Consider the following 12,865-nt stretch of genomic DNA (forward strand, 5'->3'; position numbering starts at 1 on the left):
CAACTAGAAGAGACAATGGACATATCCCAAGTATTTGTCAAAATATTGGCCCAAGATTTATTAGACAACCACCTATTGAATGCTAGCGAGAGAATCATGAGGTTTATTTTAGGAGGGTATGACTCAATATGAATATATGTATGCTCTCTTAATTGCAACAATGGAAATGGAAGATGGGTGTCCTTTATTGCAACCATCAATTCAATCCTTAGTCATCAATAGAAAAATCCTCCAATGTTTCCTAAAATATTTGCACAAGGTCCATATGCGAAGCCTAAACCAAATAAAAATTGTAAACCAATTATTATCATTTCTTTGTTCCACTCCCAACTCTATAAAACGCATCTCTCTACACATACCATGCCTCAACCATGCTTATTTACACTATTCTATATTCTCCAAAGTGGGAATACAATTCTTTTGGTTAGGGTCAATGTTTCCAAGAGAATATAGGCCCAAACTCCACTAATTAGAAAGTGGAATTAAGTGAATGTGGTAAAATTATCTAGCACGCATTGTGGTACCATTAAATTTGTCAAAAAGTAGAAGTTTATATTAAGGAGTGTTGTTTGTGTACATGAATATGGGATTTTTTAAAGAGGTGATATTTCATGTCCTTTTAGCCATTTTTTCATTTACCGAAAGGGATGGACCACAACTATGTATCAACCATATTGCCTTTCTATTACCTCATATTCTCATATATGACGATCAAGTGAAAAAATAAAAATTGAATTTGAAGCTTTTCCTATGTATTCGTCTATTCTTATTCCAATTTCTCAAATGGTGAAACTAGCATGCCCTATGTATTTTGAACCTACCTTTTCTATAAATTAACTCACGTTGATTTTTGTGTGGGGATGAATCGGATTCCAATAGTTATTATGACATGAAAACCAACATGAAGAGGCTTCACCAAGAGTTGGAGTTAAGAGGAACAAAACGGCAAGTTAGATTCGTGATGTCATTTCCTAATAGTCCCACTTGTAGACATGTATTGTTAGTAACTATGAGTGTTCTTGAGAAGTGGATTTTAGGAAAAAAATCACTCAAACATGTATTCAACTACATGCAATTTTTTATTTAATAATTCAATTTGCAGTAAAATTGATTGCAAAATTAGGTAATTGGGATTCTAAGGGAACATCTATGTTGCACTTTAAAAATCGAGAGAACAATAAAAAGTGAGAAATCCAATACACTAAATTACATGTGATATTGATTCAAACCAATTGGATTATGAGGATTTGACATAGTTTGTTCCCTATAAGGATGTTAACATTATACCCTGTTAGTTTTTTAGTTTGGTAGAAATGGATAGGTGTTTTGGTCTCATATGATTTCTAAGAGGCTAAGGAACACGAGATCTCCAAAACGAAAAGACTTGGAGAAGTCTTAATTAAATTAATTATCCATAATTTAATTATTTCCTAAGTCCAACTTAGGAAAAGTGGTTAATTAAAGTTAATTGATTAAGGAAGTTTGATGTTTTCTCTAGAGGCTTCTATTGATGAATTCAAATTAATCTTATTCATCGGTGGGATTAAATCATGGTAGTTGAGACACCAATGGGATATTATAAGAGTAAGTCAAAGGGCTTGGAGATGGTATCAGTTATGAGTTGAGCAGTTCGACTACCCACTTGCAGGTATTCAACAAGGGTGAAGCTAGGGAACGCATAAGAGCAAGGGTTTAAGCATGAATTCAAGAGTAGGAGTCTGAAATAATTTTCCTTATTATTTTCTGTTGTCCAAGAGACAAGAAATATGATGATGAATTCCTAGTGCAAAGTTGTTGAAAGAGCCATAGTTCAATTTCCAGTTTCCGGATTAGTGTCCTAGAGGAAGAGAAAATTGGTTTCATAAGTAGAGGAAGGCTAGATGTCTGACTTGGAGGAATTTTAGAGGATTTATGAATTTATTCAGCCAGACAATATGAAATTATGGGTTGTAGCGCAAGTGGCTAGGGACAATGCAAGCAAATTAGGAGAGGCCAAATCAGTTGCAAAAGAAGACAAGGGTGTATTCTATATTATTTTTTCCAGTAGAATATTGTCATAGCCTTGTTAGTTTGGCAGGAAGATTATTGTACTCTTGAATTTGTCGAAGAAATAATAAAACCCTCATCTATTGCATTAGTTTTCCCTTCAGGGTTTTTCTGGGGACATTTGTCCAAAAATAATAGTGTCATATTTTTAAGTGTGTGTGCATTATTTTATGAGTTCAATATTCTATATTCACACAACGTTTTTATCGTGAAAAATGAAAATTTGAATTTATCATTATTTTTCAAATATTAATTCAAAAGACAAATAAAATGCCAACATTTAAAAGATAAATTTCCAGTAATTTCATTCAAGGAATTTTCACATGATATCGGAGTGAAAAAGATTAGATCAGAGGATCTAGAAGTGAAGGAAGCAAGATTTATGTAGTTCAAAGGGAGATCCAAAGAAAAATATTTTAAATTTGTGTAGCCTAGCCAAGATGTGTGAATTATAGGAGAGACATCAGATCGATTTTCAGTCTAGGTCGGAGGAAAAGTCCTATTTGACTCATAGACATAGCAGTAGCAATGAGGATTTCTGCAGAGGGGTTCCAGTGAGCAGATTGGTTCTTTATCATAGGAGATCTAGCGGAATGATTTTGCAGCAAGTGTTTTGCAATAGTAGATCAGTGTAGGGCAAGGAAGAGAAATCACACAAAGAGGGAATTTCTAGAAATTCTCACAGTGTTTCCAACTTTCTAGTAGGAGGAAAGAAGGCAATGTTTTCTACCAAAATAAGGTCATAATAGGAAAAATGATTTTCCATTGTGAGCTTTCCAGTCCAACTAGTGAGTATTTCAGGGTCAGCAGTACGTGTGCTAATACCAAAGAAGGACATCTGGAGGTAGAGTGAGTTACCTAGGAGTGAAGTTCTAGACAATGTGAGTTTTGGGAAGGAGACCACAGACAAGCACGAATTTACCAGGAGAAGATCTGTGCATTCTAGGAGGGGTGTGGGTAGTAGAGACAAGGTCAAATTAGTTTTTCATAAGAAGAAGAAAATTTCCTAGTTTTATTTCTCTGTTTTTTTTAGTTTCGTAGAGATGGACGCAACAAGACTCAAATATCAAGGCAGGTTGGATGTTGCCTCCAACTTTGGCATCTAGAATTCCAAGATGCAATTCCTATTGGATGAGCATGGTTTGTAGGAGTTTGTGACAACAGTTATTTTTGAGATAAAATATCCTATCCAATACCATGAGTATAAGAAGTATATGGCCAAAGCCAGGAGAATAATCCTAGATGGAGTTCAGTATCACATCATCCTACATGTTGTAGATAAGACAATAGCAAAGGACATGTGGGATGTTGTCATGAAGCTATACTAGGATCCATCTGAGAATTGGAAGATGATTCTCAAGGAGAAGTTGAGAATTTTCAAGATGCAGAAGGGTGAGAATGTTAGATCCTATCTCGCCAGAATTCGGGGTGTCAAAGATGAACTTGTAGCTATTAGAGAGAAACCATCAGATAGTGAGTTGGTGTGCACAACTCTCAACGAGTTTACCAAGGAGTGGTGTACATTTTTCCAAGTAATTTATGGGCGAGACAAACTTCCTATTTTGAAATGCCTATGGGGTGAGTTCATTCAGGAGGAGTTGATGATTAGTCTCGTAGAAGATACTACCAATAGAAGTGGGAAGGGATCAAAGGTAGAGAAGGAGGAAGAAAATTTCATTCTTCCAAGGAAGGTAAAATAAAAGAAGGGTCCCATCCATGGATAATACTCTAAAGTAGAGAAGAAGAAGAAGGACCTATCAAAGGTCATGTGCTTTATATGTGGTGAGTTTGGTCACTACGTCACCCAGTGTCTGAAGAGGAAGAAGGAAAATAAGGGGAAGAAGACAACAAATTTGGTAGAGATTGATGACTTGTATTCCATATTGGAGGCTGAGTTTTCTAGGTTTGCAGCATTATCCTTAGATGGAGGAGTAATATGATACTCCAGTATGCGAGATCAGGCAGGTTCCAAGGGAGGAGCAGTAGGACGTCTAGATCTAGCCATGGAGGGCTTGATCAGTAGATCAAATTGAATTGTTGTATATTCCTCACATGGATTAGTACCTTTTCTACATGATCCCACAGTAGTAAAGTAGCAGGAGGATCGAAGTGTTAGAAACTAGGTGTAGTAGCAGGACGTTTAGATCTAGCCATGGAGGGCTTGATCAGTAGATCAAATCCAATTGTTGTATATTCCTCACATGGATTAGTACCTTTTCTACATGATCCCACAGTAGTAAAGTAGCAAGAGGATCAAAGTTTTAGAAACTAGGCATAGTTAGATACTCGAGAGATAATGTAGATCTAGCTAGGCACAACTAGATAATCAGGAGACATGTGCAAGGCCAGTTATAGCGACATGGTATATTGGTGAGAGTTTGAGACTCAGAGGGAGTCTAGCTTCAGAGGGAGAAACCCTATAGAAGCTTGATCTTCAGGCTTTGAGATATCAGTGCACATAGGTGCAGTGATGACTTTAGCATAAAGGCATCAACAGTATGTGATCCGAGTATGTGAATTAGCATGGTGGACAATGATTGTTGATGTAATTTCTTCACAGTTATTTCAAGTAATAGTGAGTCAGATCAGTTGAAGATGTGAAGGAAGGAGGTATCACAGATGTCATATACCAATAGCATGGATCAGTTCAGCTACAACATGTTCCCACAGACTAGCAAGTGGTTGATATAGTCATGAAGGCTCTAGGGAGGGCCAAGTTCATATATTTTAGAGAACAAAAGGGTATAGTGGAGAACACCTTCCTTGCTAAGAGGGAGTGTTAGTTTTTTGAGTTTGGTAGAAGCGGACAAGTGTTCTAGTCTCAGATGATGTCTAAGAGGTTAAGGAACATGAGATCTCAAAAAACAAGAAAAGGTTTTGCAAGAAAATACTTGGAGGCACCTTAATTAAATTAATTAGCCATAATTTAATTATTTCCTAGGTCTAACCTAAGAAAATTGGTTAATTGAAGTTAACTAATTAAGGAAGTTCGAATATGCTCTAGATACTTCTATTGATGAAGTCAAATTGATATTAGCCATTGGTGGAATGAAATCATGGCCATTGAGACTCCAATGAGAAATTATAAGAGCAAGTTGAAGGGCTTGAAGATGGCATCAGTTACGAGTTGAGCGGTTTGACTACCTAGTTGCAAGTGTTCTACAAGGGCGTAGTTGAAGCTAGGTAAAGCATCGGAGAAATGGTTTCAACATAGATTCAAGAGTAGTAGTCCAAATTAATTTTCCTCGGTATTTTCTAGTGTTCGAGATATAAGAAATAGGAGTTCAAATTCATCTGTAGAGAGGGTTGCTATAACTAGTGTGAATAACTAGAAATTCCTAGTGTGAGTTGCTAGAAGAGCCACAGTCTAGTTTCCAGTTGTCAGATTAGTGTCCTGAAGACGGAGTAAATTGATTTCAAAGGCAAAGGGAGGCTAGACATCTCACTTGGAGGCATTTTCAGGGTTGTATGAATTTATTCATCTAGGTAGTGCACATTTCTAGGCTATAGTGGAAGTGGCCAGAGGGAGTATGAGCAATCTAGGAGAGGCCAAATCAATTGCAGAGGAAGAGAAGGGTGTCTTCCAGATTAATTTTTTAGTAAAATATTGTTGAATCCTTGCCAATTTGTTAGGTAGATTATTTCACTCTTGAATTTGCTGAGGAAATAATAAAATCCTCATTTGTTGCACTAGTTTTCCCTTTAGGGTTTTTCTAGGGACAATTTTCCAAAAATAACATTGTCATAGTTTTATGTGTGTTTGCATTATTTTCTCTTTTTCACATTTTATATTTCCGCAATGCTTTTATTTTGAAGAATTCAATTGTGAATTTATCGCTATTTTCTTAATATTAATTTAGAAGATATATAGAATGCTAACAAATAGAAGATAAATCTCCAATAATTGTATTCAAGTAATAAGTTCACATACCCTGGACTCCTTAATAATGTACCCTTTTCTTGATTTGTTCCTAAATTTCCTAAACCTCATAATGAAGCCTAGAACCCTAGCCTTATCTAGCTTCAAATAATGATCTGCAACTAAAAGACTTGTTATTTGAAGAATCGATTAAAATGCTTATGCCCTTACCTATAACTTTTGTGGTTCTTTGATCTATATCTGCCAATTTATATTGTGACAAATATTGTTATGGACTTGAATGAAGGGACAATAATAGGATTTTGTGTGGTTTTTCTACTTGTCTAAAAATGGACTCTTCTTAGGTTAACTTGATTGTTTTTAATGATGGTATAAGAGGTAGGGACTATATAGCCGTAGAAGATATTAAAAAAAATATTTCCCTAAAGGTTGAATTCCAACATGTCCATATCCTCAATAAGGTTAGTATCCCTACTATTGGTGTAAAGAAACATGTTTCCTACTTATTAAGATTAATTGAGAGAGTAAGAAAAGCAATGATAAGACACTCAACTCTAATAAAATTATTTCACTTGAACAATTTGTGCATTAGTAGTAAAATATTAAGGGATAATTGGGATGACTTTTCACTACAACGAGAACACATTGTAGCGGGGGTTTTTATGGAACCTCCCCAAAAAATTTATCACTTCTCTATTTATAGAAGAGATTACTAGCGAATGTGGGAAGTTAAATGATTTTATAGACGTTTTTACATCAATGTGCCTAAATCGGCACAATGCACTATTATTCTTATGAACATAACACATTGATGTTGAACTATTAAGGCACATTAATAACTATTATTATTATAAAAATGTTAAAATGTATTTTTTATTTAAAAATATAATAAAATGCATATATATGTTCGACATTAAATCCTGTGGTTTCACCCTGAAACGGCACTCGGAGGCGGTTTTGTGCAGTTTCCCCTTCGGGCTTTGAGCGCAAGTCGGTTACAGTTTTTTACGGGGCGCTTTTAACCATGGTAATTACTAGTGATTCGGTTGACCTGGACCCGGCCCCTGAAGATATACTTACTGTTTGGGGCAAGGAAGTCACGGAGAAGAATATTAGTGAAATTGTCGGGCATTCGAACAGTTTCTCTGGTGCGTTTTTTCCGGGAGGAGTCTCGTGGCGTCACAATCCGGTCAAGGGGCTCTTGGAAGAGAGTTTGGAACTCTCGAGCAGCTGTGGGGGAGGAGGAAGGCTTTCGGAGCCTTTAAGCCCTCACCATCATCTCGGCCCGCCGAAGGACAAGTTTGGCCCTCCTCCGGTTGGTAAGGCTTTCTCTCCTGCAAAAAACATTGTTTCATCGGGCGGTCTCGAGGACATAATCAATTTACCCCAAATTCATGGAGTATGGAGAACGGTGGGTGGCGTACAGGGGGTGGGGAAAGTTTCGGGAGAACAGTTTTCTCAGGAGAAGGTAAAAAGAAAGTTGCTTTCGAACGATCGGCTGCCGGGTATATTTGATAGGGAAGAGGGTAATGCGGGTCTCTACAATTCTTCGCCTGCGGGGGTCCTCTCAAACCCTCCGCAGCTCGAAAAATCTTTGCATGATGGACATTCAGCTCTAGGAGAGGCGGGCAGCCCTGTGGAGGGTCTGGTTGATCCATCACTGGCCAATGAAAACCAAAACCCTAAGGGCGTTGGGAAAACCCTTGTGCGGGAGGAAGGCGGCCTACCTTCGTCTGATGAGGGAAAGGCTCCGGAGCCGGCAATAGAGAAAGTAGAGGAAAAAAGAAAGAAGGCAAAAGAGTGGAAAAAGAAGCGGGTTTCAAATCTGGTTCTGGGCATGGATGTCCAGGTCGAAGAAGCATTGGAGGTTGCTGAATGCACTCTTGTTGGCAGAGCAAGAGGGAGGTACGTATCTGGTAAATTTTTAAGGCAGTGGGCGGAGAGTCAATGGCGGGAGACACCAGCAAAGTCCTTTAGAACTGATACGCTGCTTAAAGGATGGTTCAGGGTGAAATTCGACTCAAAGGAAGCCATGGAATGGGTTGAAGCTCGGAATTGGGCTTTCGGAAGCAGACCGGTTTTCTTCAAACGATGGACCCCCATGTTTGATGCAGCGAAGGAGAAAGTTGATGAAATTCCTGTTTGGGTTCGGGCCCCAAATCTTCCGCCGTACCTATGGGTGGACTCAGTCTTCAAATCGATAGGAAACCATTTAGGTACTTTCCTGGATGTGGATAGATCTTATCTGCATACCTTTGAAAGGGGGGTTGCAAGGATTCTGGTGAGGCTCAATCCATCTGAAGGACTTGTGGAATCGTTTCCTCTGCAATACAAGGAATTTGTCTATGAACAAATGCTAGACTATGAACTCTTCCCCTTCAGATGTCATGTTTGCCATGAATGCGGGCATTTAGCGAGGGACTGCCCATTGGGGAAAAGAAGAAGGGGGTTTCAGCAGAAGGTGGAGGATTGGGAGGACTTGTCGGGATCACCCAAATCTCAAAAGAAAGAGGAAGTCCCTGAGGAGGACCACCAGGACGGAACCCCTTCCTCCCAAGCAGTCGAGGATGAGCAGCAGAAGGAGGAGAGCCCCGATCACCGATCGGATGATCAGTCAGGTCGAGCGACCCCTGCGGCAGAGACGGCTGGACCTTTGGAGGATCCAGCTCCCGGTATGCAGTCCTCTTCTTTTATGTTCCCTGTAAATTCTGTTTCGTGTAATGATGATAAGGTGGCAATCTCTTCCAAGTTGCAAAATTCAGAAGAACTCTCTCATAACATAGAGTCTTTGTCGGAAGCCATCCCGTCTTTAAATCTGAACAGTGAGGTGTTTCCAAAGAACAACCTGGGAAAGGGTTGTCCCTCTGCCACCCGTCACTATAACTTAAGGTCCCTCCATAAGCCCTCTGCACTAAACAATGATTTTCAGGAATCGGTGGGCGGTCTAAGTCCTGAGTCTTCTAGGGGTCCTTCTAAGAAAGGTAGAGGTAGGAAATCTTTATTATCAAAGACTCAAGTTAAGGCAAAGTTTGATGTGGCTGATGGGAAGCAAATGACGATTCCTGGGGCGCTTAGAGCAGCGAAAACCCCTGAGGCGGTTTTTAAATGATCTGTCTGTCCTGGAACTGTAGGGGTTTAGCTAGTAAGCCCAAAAAACTAGCGCTAAAAGATCTCATTACTCGTCATCATCCGGATGTTGTCTTTCTTCAGGAAACCTTGGGCAAGGGAACCGATGTCGAATCCTCATTGCGTTCTCTTTTACCGGGGTGGTCTTTTACTGCACTCGACGCTGCTGGTCACTCTGGAGGCCTTGCTATAGGTTTCAGGGTCGGGAGATTAAAGATTCAAAACAGTTGGGGTTCGGATCATGTTTTGGGTGTGGAGGCTCTCTCGACTGAGTTTGACCAGCCTCTGATGCTTATTAACATATATGGTCCTTGCCAGGGCAGAGTTTCTTTTTGGAATAATTTTCTGTCAAAAGAGATCCTATGGAATAAGAATTTGATTATTGGGGGTGATTTAAATTTCTCCTTGGGGATGGCGGAAGCTTGGGGACCCTCCGCGAGGGAAGATCCTTTATCTGATTTCTTCTCAAAGGCCCTCCAGAATGCAAAGTTGATTGATGTTAATATTATAAAGGCAAAGCCGACCTGGAGGAACAGAAGAACGGGCGAAGATAGGGTAGCTAAGAGATTGGATCGTTTCCTCATTAATGAAACGCTGGCGACTTTTATTCCTTTGTTCCGACAATGGGTGGGGGATGGGGGAAACTCGGATCATTTCCCAATTTTCCTTGAACTCTCTAAGCCCCCTGCAAAGCCGGCTACTCCTTTCAAATTTAATGCTTCTTGGCTACAGGAGGAGTCCTATCAACAACTTTTCAAAAGCACCTGGAGACATTTGGGTCCAAATTCTCAGGTCAACAAAGGAGGTCATTTTATGGAGAATCTGAAAAGGCTTAAGAGAGCTACCATTGATTGGGCTTCTGAGAGAAGGAGGAAACAGGATGAGGAGTTGGTAAAGATTGAGGAGGCTCTTGGGATTCTTGAAGACCCTGACTCAGATGCCTATGCGTCTCAGGATTCAAAAGAGAAAATATTGTCTTTAGAGAGGGGCAGAGCAAAGATTTTGTTGGAGAAAGAAGAGGAGTGGAGATTGAAAAGTAGGGCCATTTGGTTAAAAGCAGGGGATGAAAATACTAAGTTTTTTCACAATTATGCAAAAGGACGGAAAATTGCAAACACCATCTGGAAGATGAGAGACCCCGAAGGCAGGGAGGTGTCCTCTTTTGAAGCAATCTCTTCTTTGGGGAAGAATCATTTTCAAGCCCTCTTTTCTAATCCTGGGGGGATCTCTTTGGCTGAAATTATTAGAACAGCTCAAGCTTTTCCAAGATTTGTGGATGAAGAAGATGCAGAGTTCCTCTTTAGAGAAGTGGACAAGGAGGAAGTTGAACGTGTTATTAAGGCAATGCCTAAGGATAAAAGCCCGGGCCCGGATGGCTGGACGATAGAACTTTTCACTTATTTTTTTGATATTATTGGTGATGAGCTTACTGAGGTGGTGGAGGAGTCCAGAAAGAAAGGTGAAATCTTCAGTTCTTTCAATGCTACTTTCATAGCACTTATTCCAAAAAATGAGAATCCGGCTTCTTTTGAAGATTTCAGGCCTATCTCCCTTTGCAATACAATTTATAAGATAATTGCGAAGATTATTGCGGTGCGCCTGAAGCCCTTTCTATCTGAGTGTATCTCAAGTGAGCAGTTCGGGTTCCTGGATGGTCGGCAAATTCACGAGGCAATCGGAGTAGCACAGGAAACCATCCACAGTATCAGACAAGCAAAGAAGAAAGGGGCTGTTTTAAAAATTGATCTGTCCAAGGCCTATGATAGGATTGACTGGTCCTACCTAAGATTATTACTGACTCACCTGGGGTTCAAAGTAGAGTTCATAAATTGGATTATGGGGTGTATTACAAATGTCAATTTTGCGGTGCTGATTAATGGGGCGGCCTCTCAATTTTTCAAAAGCCAGCGAGGTCTGAGACAAGGGTGTCCGCTGTCTCCACTTCTCTTCCTCCTGGCAGCAGAGGGGCTGAGCAGACTGATCTTAAAAGCAAAACAGTCAGGCTTGTTTACAGGTTTGGAGGTTGCTGTAAATTTGTTCATTTCTCATCTACTTTTTGTTGATGATATTTTGTTATTCTTAAATGGGAATCTAGACGAAGTCAAAGTTCTTAAAGATATCATTGACCTGTTTCTGAAAGCCACAGGACTTCAAGTGAATCACAGGAAATCTCATTACATTTTGGAGGGTTTCACTAGGCAAGAGGCAAATGCAATTACATCCATCATGCCTTTTGAAACCTGTCCGATGGATGAGCCTTTCAAATACCTAGGGTTTTGGCTAAAACCGTCCTCTTATCGCAAACAAGATTGGTACTGGTTAGTGGCAAAGATTGAGCAGAGGATTTCGCACTGGAGTTACAAGTGGCTCTCAAGAGCTGGCAGACTGACTTTGGTCAATTCAGTCCTTCAAGCCATTCCTGTTTTTTGGGCAGCACTGACCTGGATTCCCAGAGGGATTATTCATAAAATCAGGCAGATTTGTAGCAGATTCTTGTGGTCAGGAACAAAGGAAAATGCTGTGCTTCCCTGGGTCGCTTGGGACAAGATCGCTAGACCGAAGGAGTGGGGAGGTTGGGGAGTCAAACAGCTAGTGGATTTCTGCCAATCCTTGGCGGCAAAATCAGGTTGGCGAATAGTAGTGGCAGAAAATCTCTGGACCAGGGTTGTCAAAAGGAAATATATTGATCCAACCCCATTGGAAGATTGGATAAGAAGCCCAAACAAAAAAGGGAGAAACTGCTCGGTCATTTGGAAGGCAACCTTGGATGCTTTTAAAATCATAGAACAAGGACTAGCTTGGCAGGTGGGGAATGGTGAATGTGTGCGAATTGGTAAGGACCCTTGGGTTGGGTGTAATGAACATTTTGCTCTTTCTCCTGGTTTGCTTGAGCAACTTGACGCAAAAGGAATCAAACAGCTTCATCAGATTGCAAACCCGGGTCTGTCTTCCATTTGGGGGCAGGGATGGAAGTCAGCTGAAGATTTGGATTTGGATCTTCGTTGGCGAGAAGAATGGAATGATTTCATTCAAGAACTTAAACGTTCGAATGTCAGATTAAAGGACTCTCATGATTCTCTGGTCTGGGCTCATGCAGAAACAGGTCGTTACTCCCCAAAGGCTGGATACGATTTTTTGATGAGCAGAAAAGGGTGGGAGGCCCCGGTTTGGTGGGCAAAGCCCCTCTTCAAATTAAAATGTCCCAAAAAAGCCAGAATTTTTCTCTGGTGTGCGTTAAAAAATAAAATCCCCACTTGGGATATTCTTCAAGCTCGTTTCCAATTGGGGCCGAGTAGATGTCCTCTTTGTAAAGAAGCCTCTGAATCGATCCATCACCTCTTTGTAAGTTGTCCTTTCTCCTTGACAGTTTGGGAGGAAACTTATAAACTCCTGAAATTTTCAGGGAAGTGGGAAGGGGCAACCTTATCTGCTGCATGGGAATACTGGTGGTCTCACTACCCTGAAAAAAATTTGAGAAATCTCCCGCCAATTGTCTGTTGGGGTATTTGGATCTCCCGAAATGGCTGCATCTTCAAGGGGAAGGTCACCCCTCCTCCTGTCATTGCCCTTCAAGCCTCAGCTATTTTTGCTAGTCTTCCTGAACCTGAGGGTCCTCTTTCTTCAAACAGGCGGGCGGATTTTACTATCAGAGAGGGCATCCCCTACGCCTTTTTTGACGGAGCCGCCCAGAATAATGTCACGGGAGCTGGAATCATAATCCATCTCACTCCTTCGCATTCCCTAAAAGCCTCTGTAGGACTTGGGTCGGGTACAAACAACTTTGCAGAATTATCCGCCTTAAAATTACTCCTT

General features: G+C 40.5%; 1 protein-coding gene across 1 annotated transcript; it reads left to right on the top strand.

Moving 5' to 3' along the window:
* Positions 1-6,950: 6,950 nt before the first annotated feature.
* Positions 6,951-12,527, top strand: LOC149179573 (uncharacterized). Its single transcript, XM_089413584.1, has 3 exons — positions 6,951-9,023; positions 9,137-12,217; positions 12,456-12,527. The coding sequence occupies exons 1-3, from the start codon at positions 6,951-6,953 to the stop codon at positions 12,525-12,527; spliced, it is 5,226 nt and encodes a 1,741-aa protein (XP_089269710.1).
* The last annotated feature ends 338 nt before the right edge of the window (positions 12,528-12,865 follow it).

The sequence above is a fragment of the Pinus tabuliformis genome, chromosome 3_2, assembly GCF_031772625.1.
Source record: "Pinus tabuliformis cultivar Carrire ecotype Pingquan chromosome 3_2, CPIR1, whole genome shotgun sequence".
NCBI classification, from domain to species: Eukaryota; Viridiplantae; Streptophyta; class Pinopsida; order Pinales; family Pinaceae; genus Pinus; species Pinus tabuliformis.

Bases quoted from the DNA above. Each gene is read 5' to 3' on its own strand.
- LOC149179573 (XM_089413584.1), top strand. From the start codon at position 6,951: ATGGTAATTACTAGTGATTCGGTTGACCTGGACCCGGCCCCTGAAGAT. The intron at 9,024-9,136 runs GTTTTTAAATGA...GTCTTTCTTCAG, and splicing joins CAGCGAAAACCCCTGAGGCG to GAAACCTTGGGCAAGGGAAC. The intron at 12,218-12,455 runs GTTTGGTGGGCA...TGAAATTTTCAG, and splicing joins GAAAAGGGTGGGAGGCCCCG to GGAAGTGGGAAGGGGCAACC.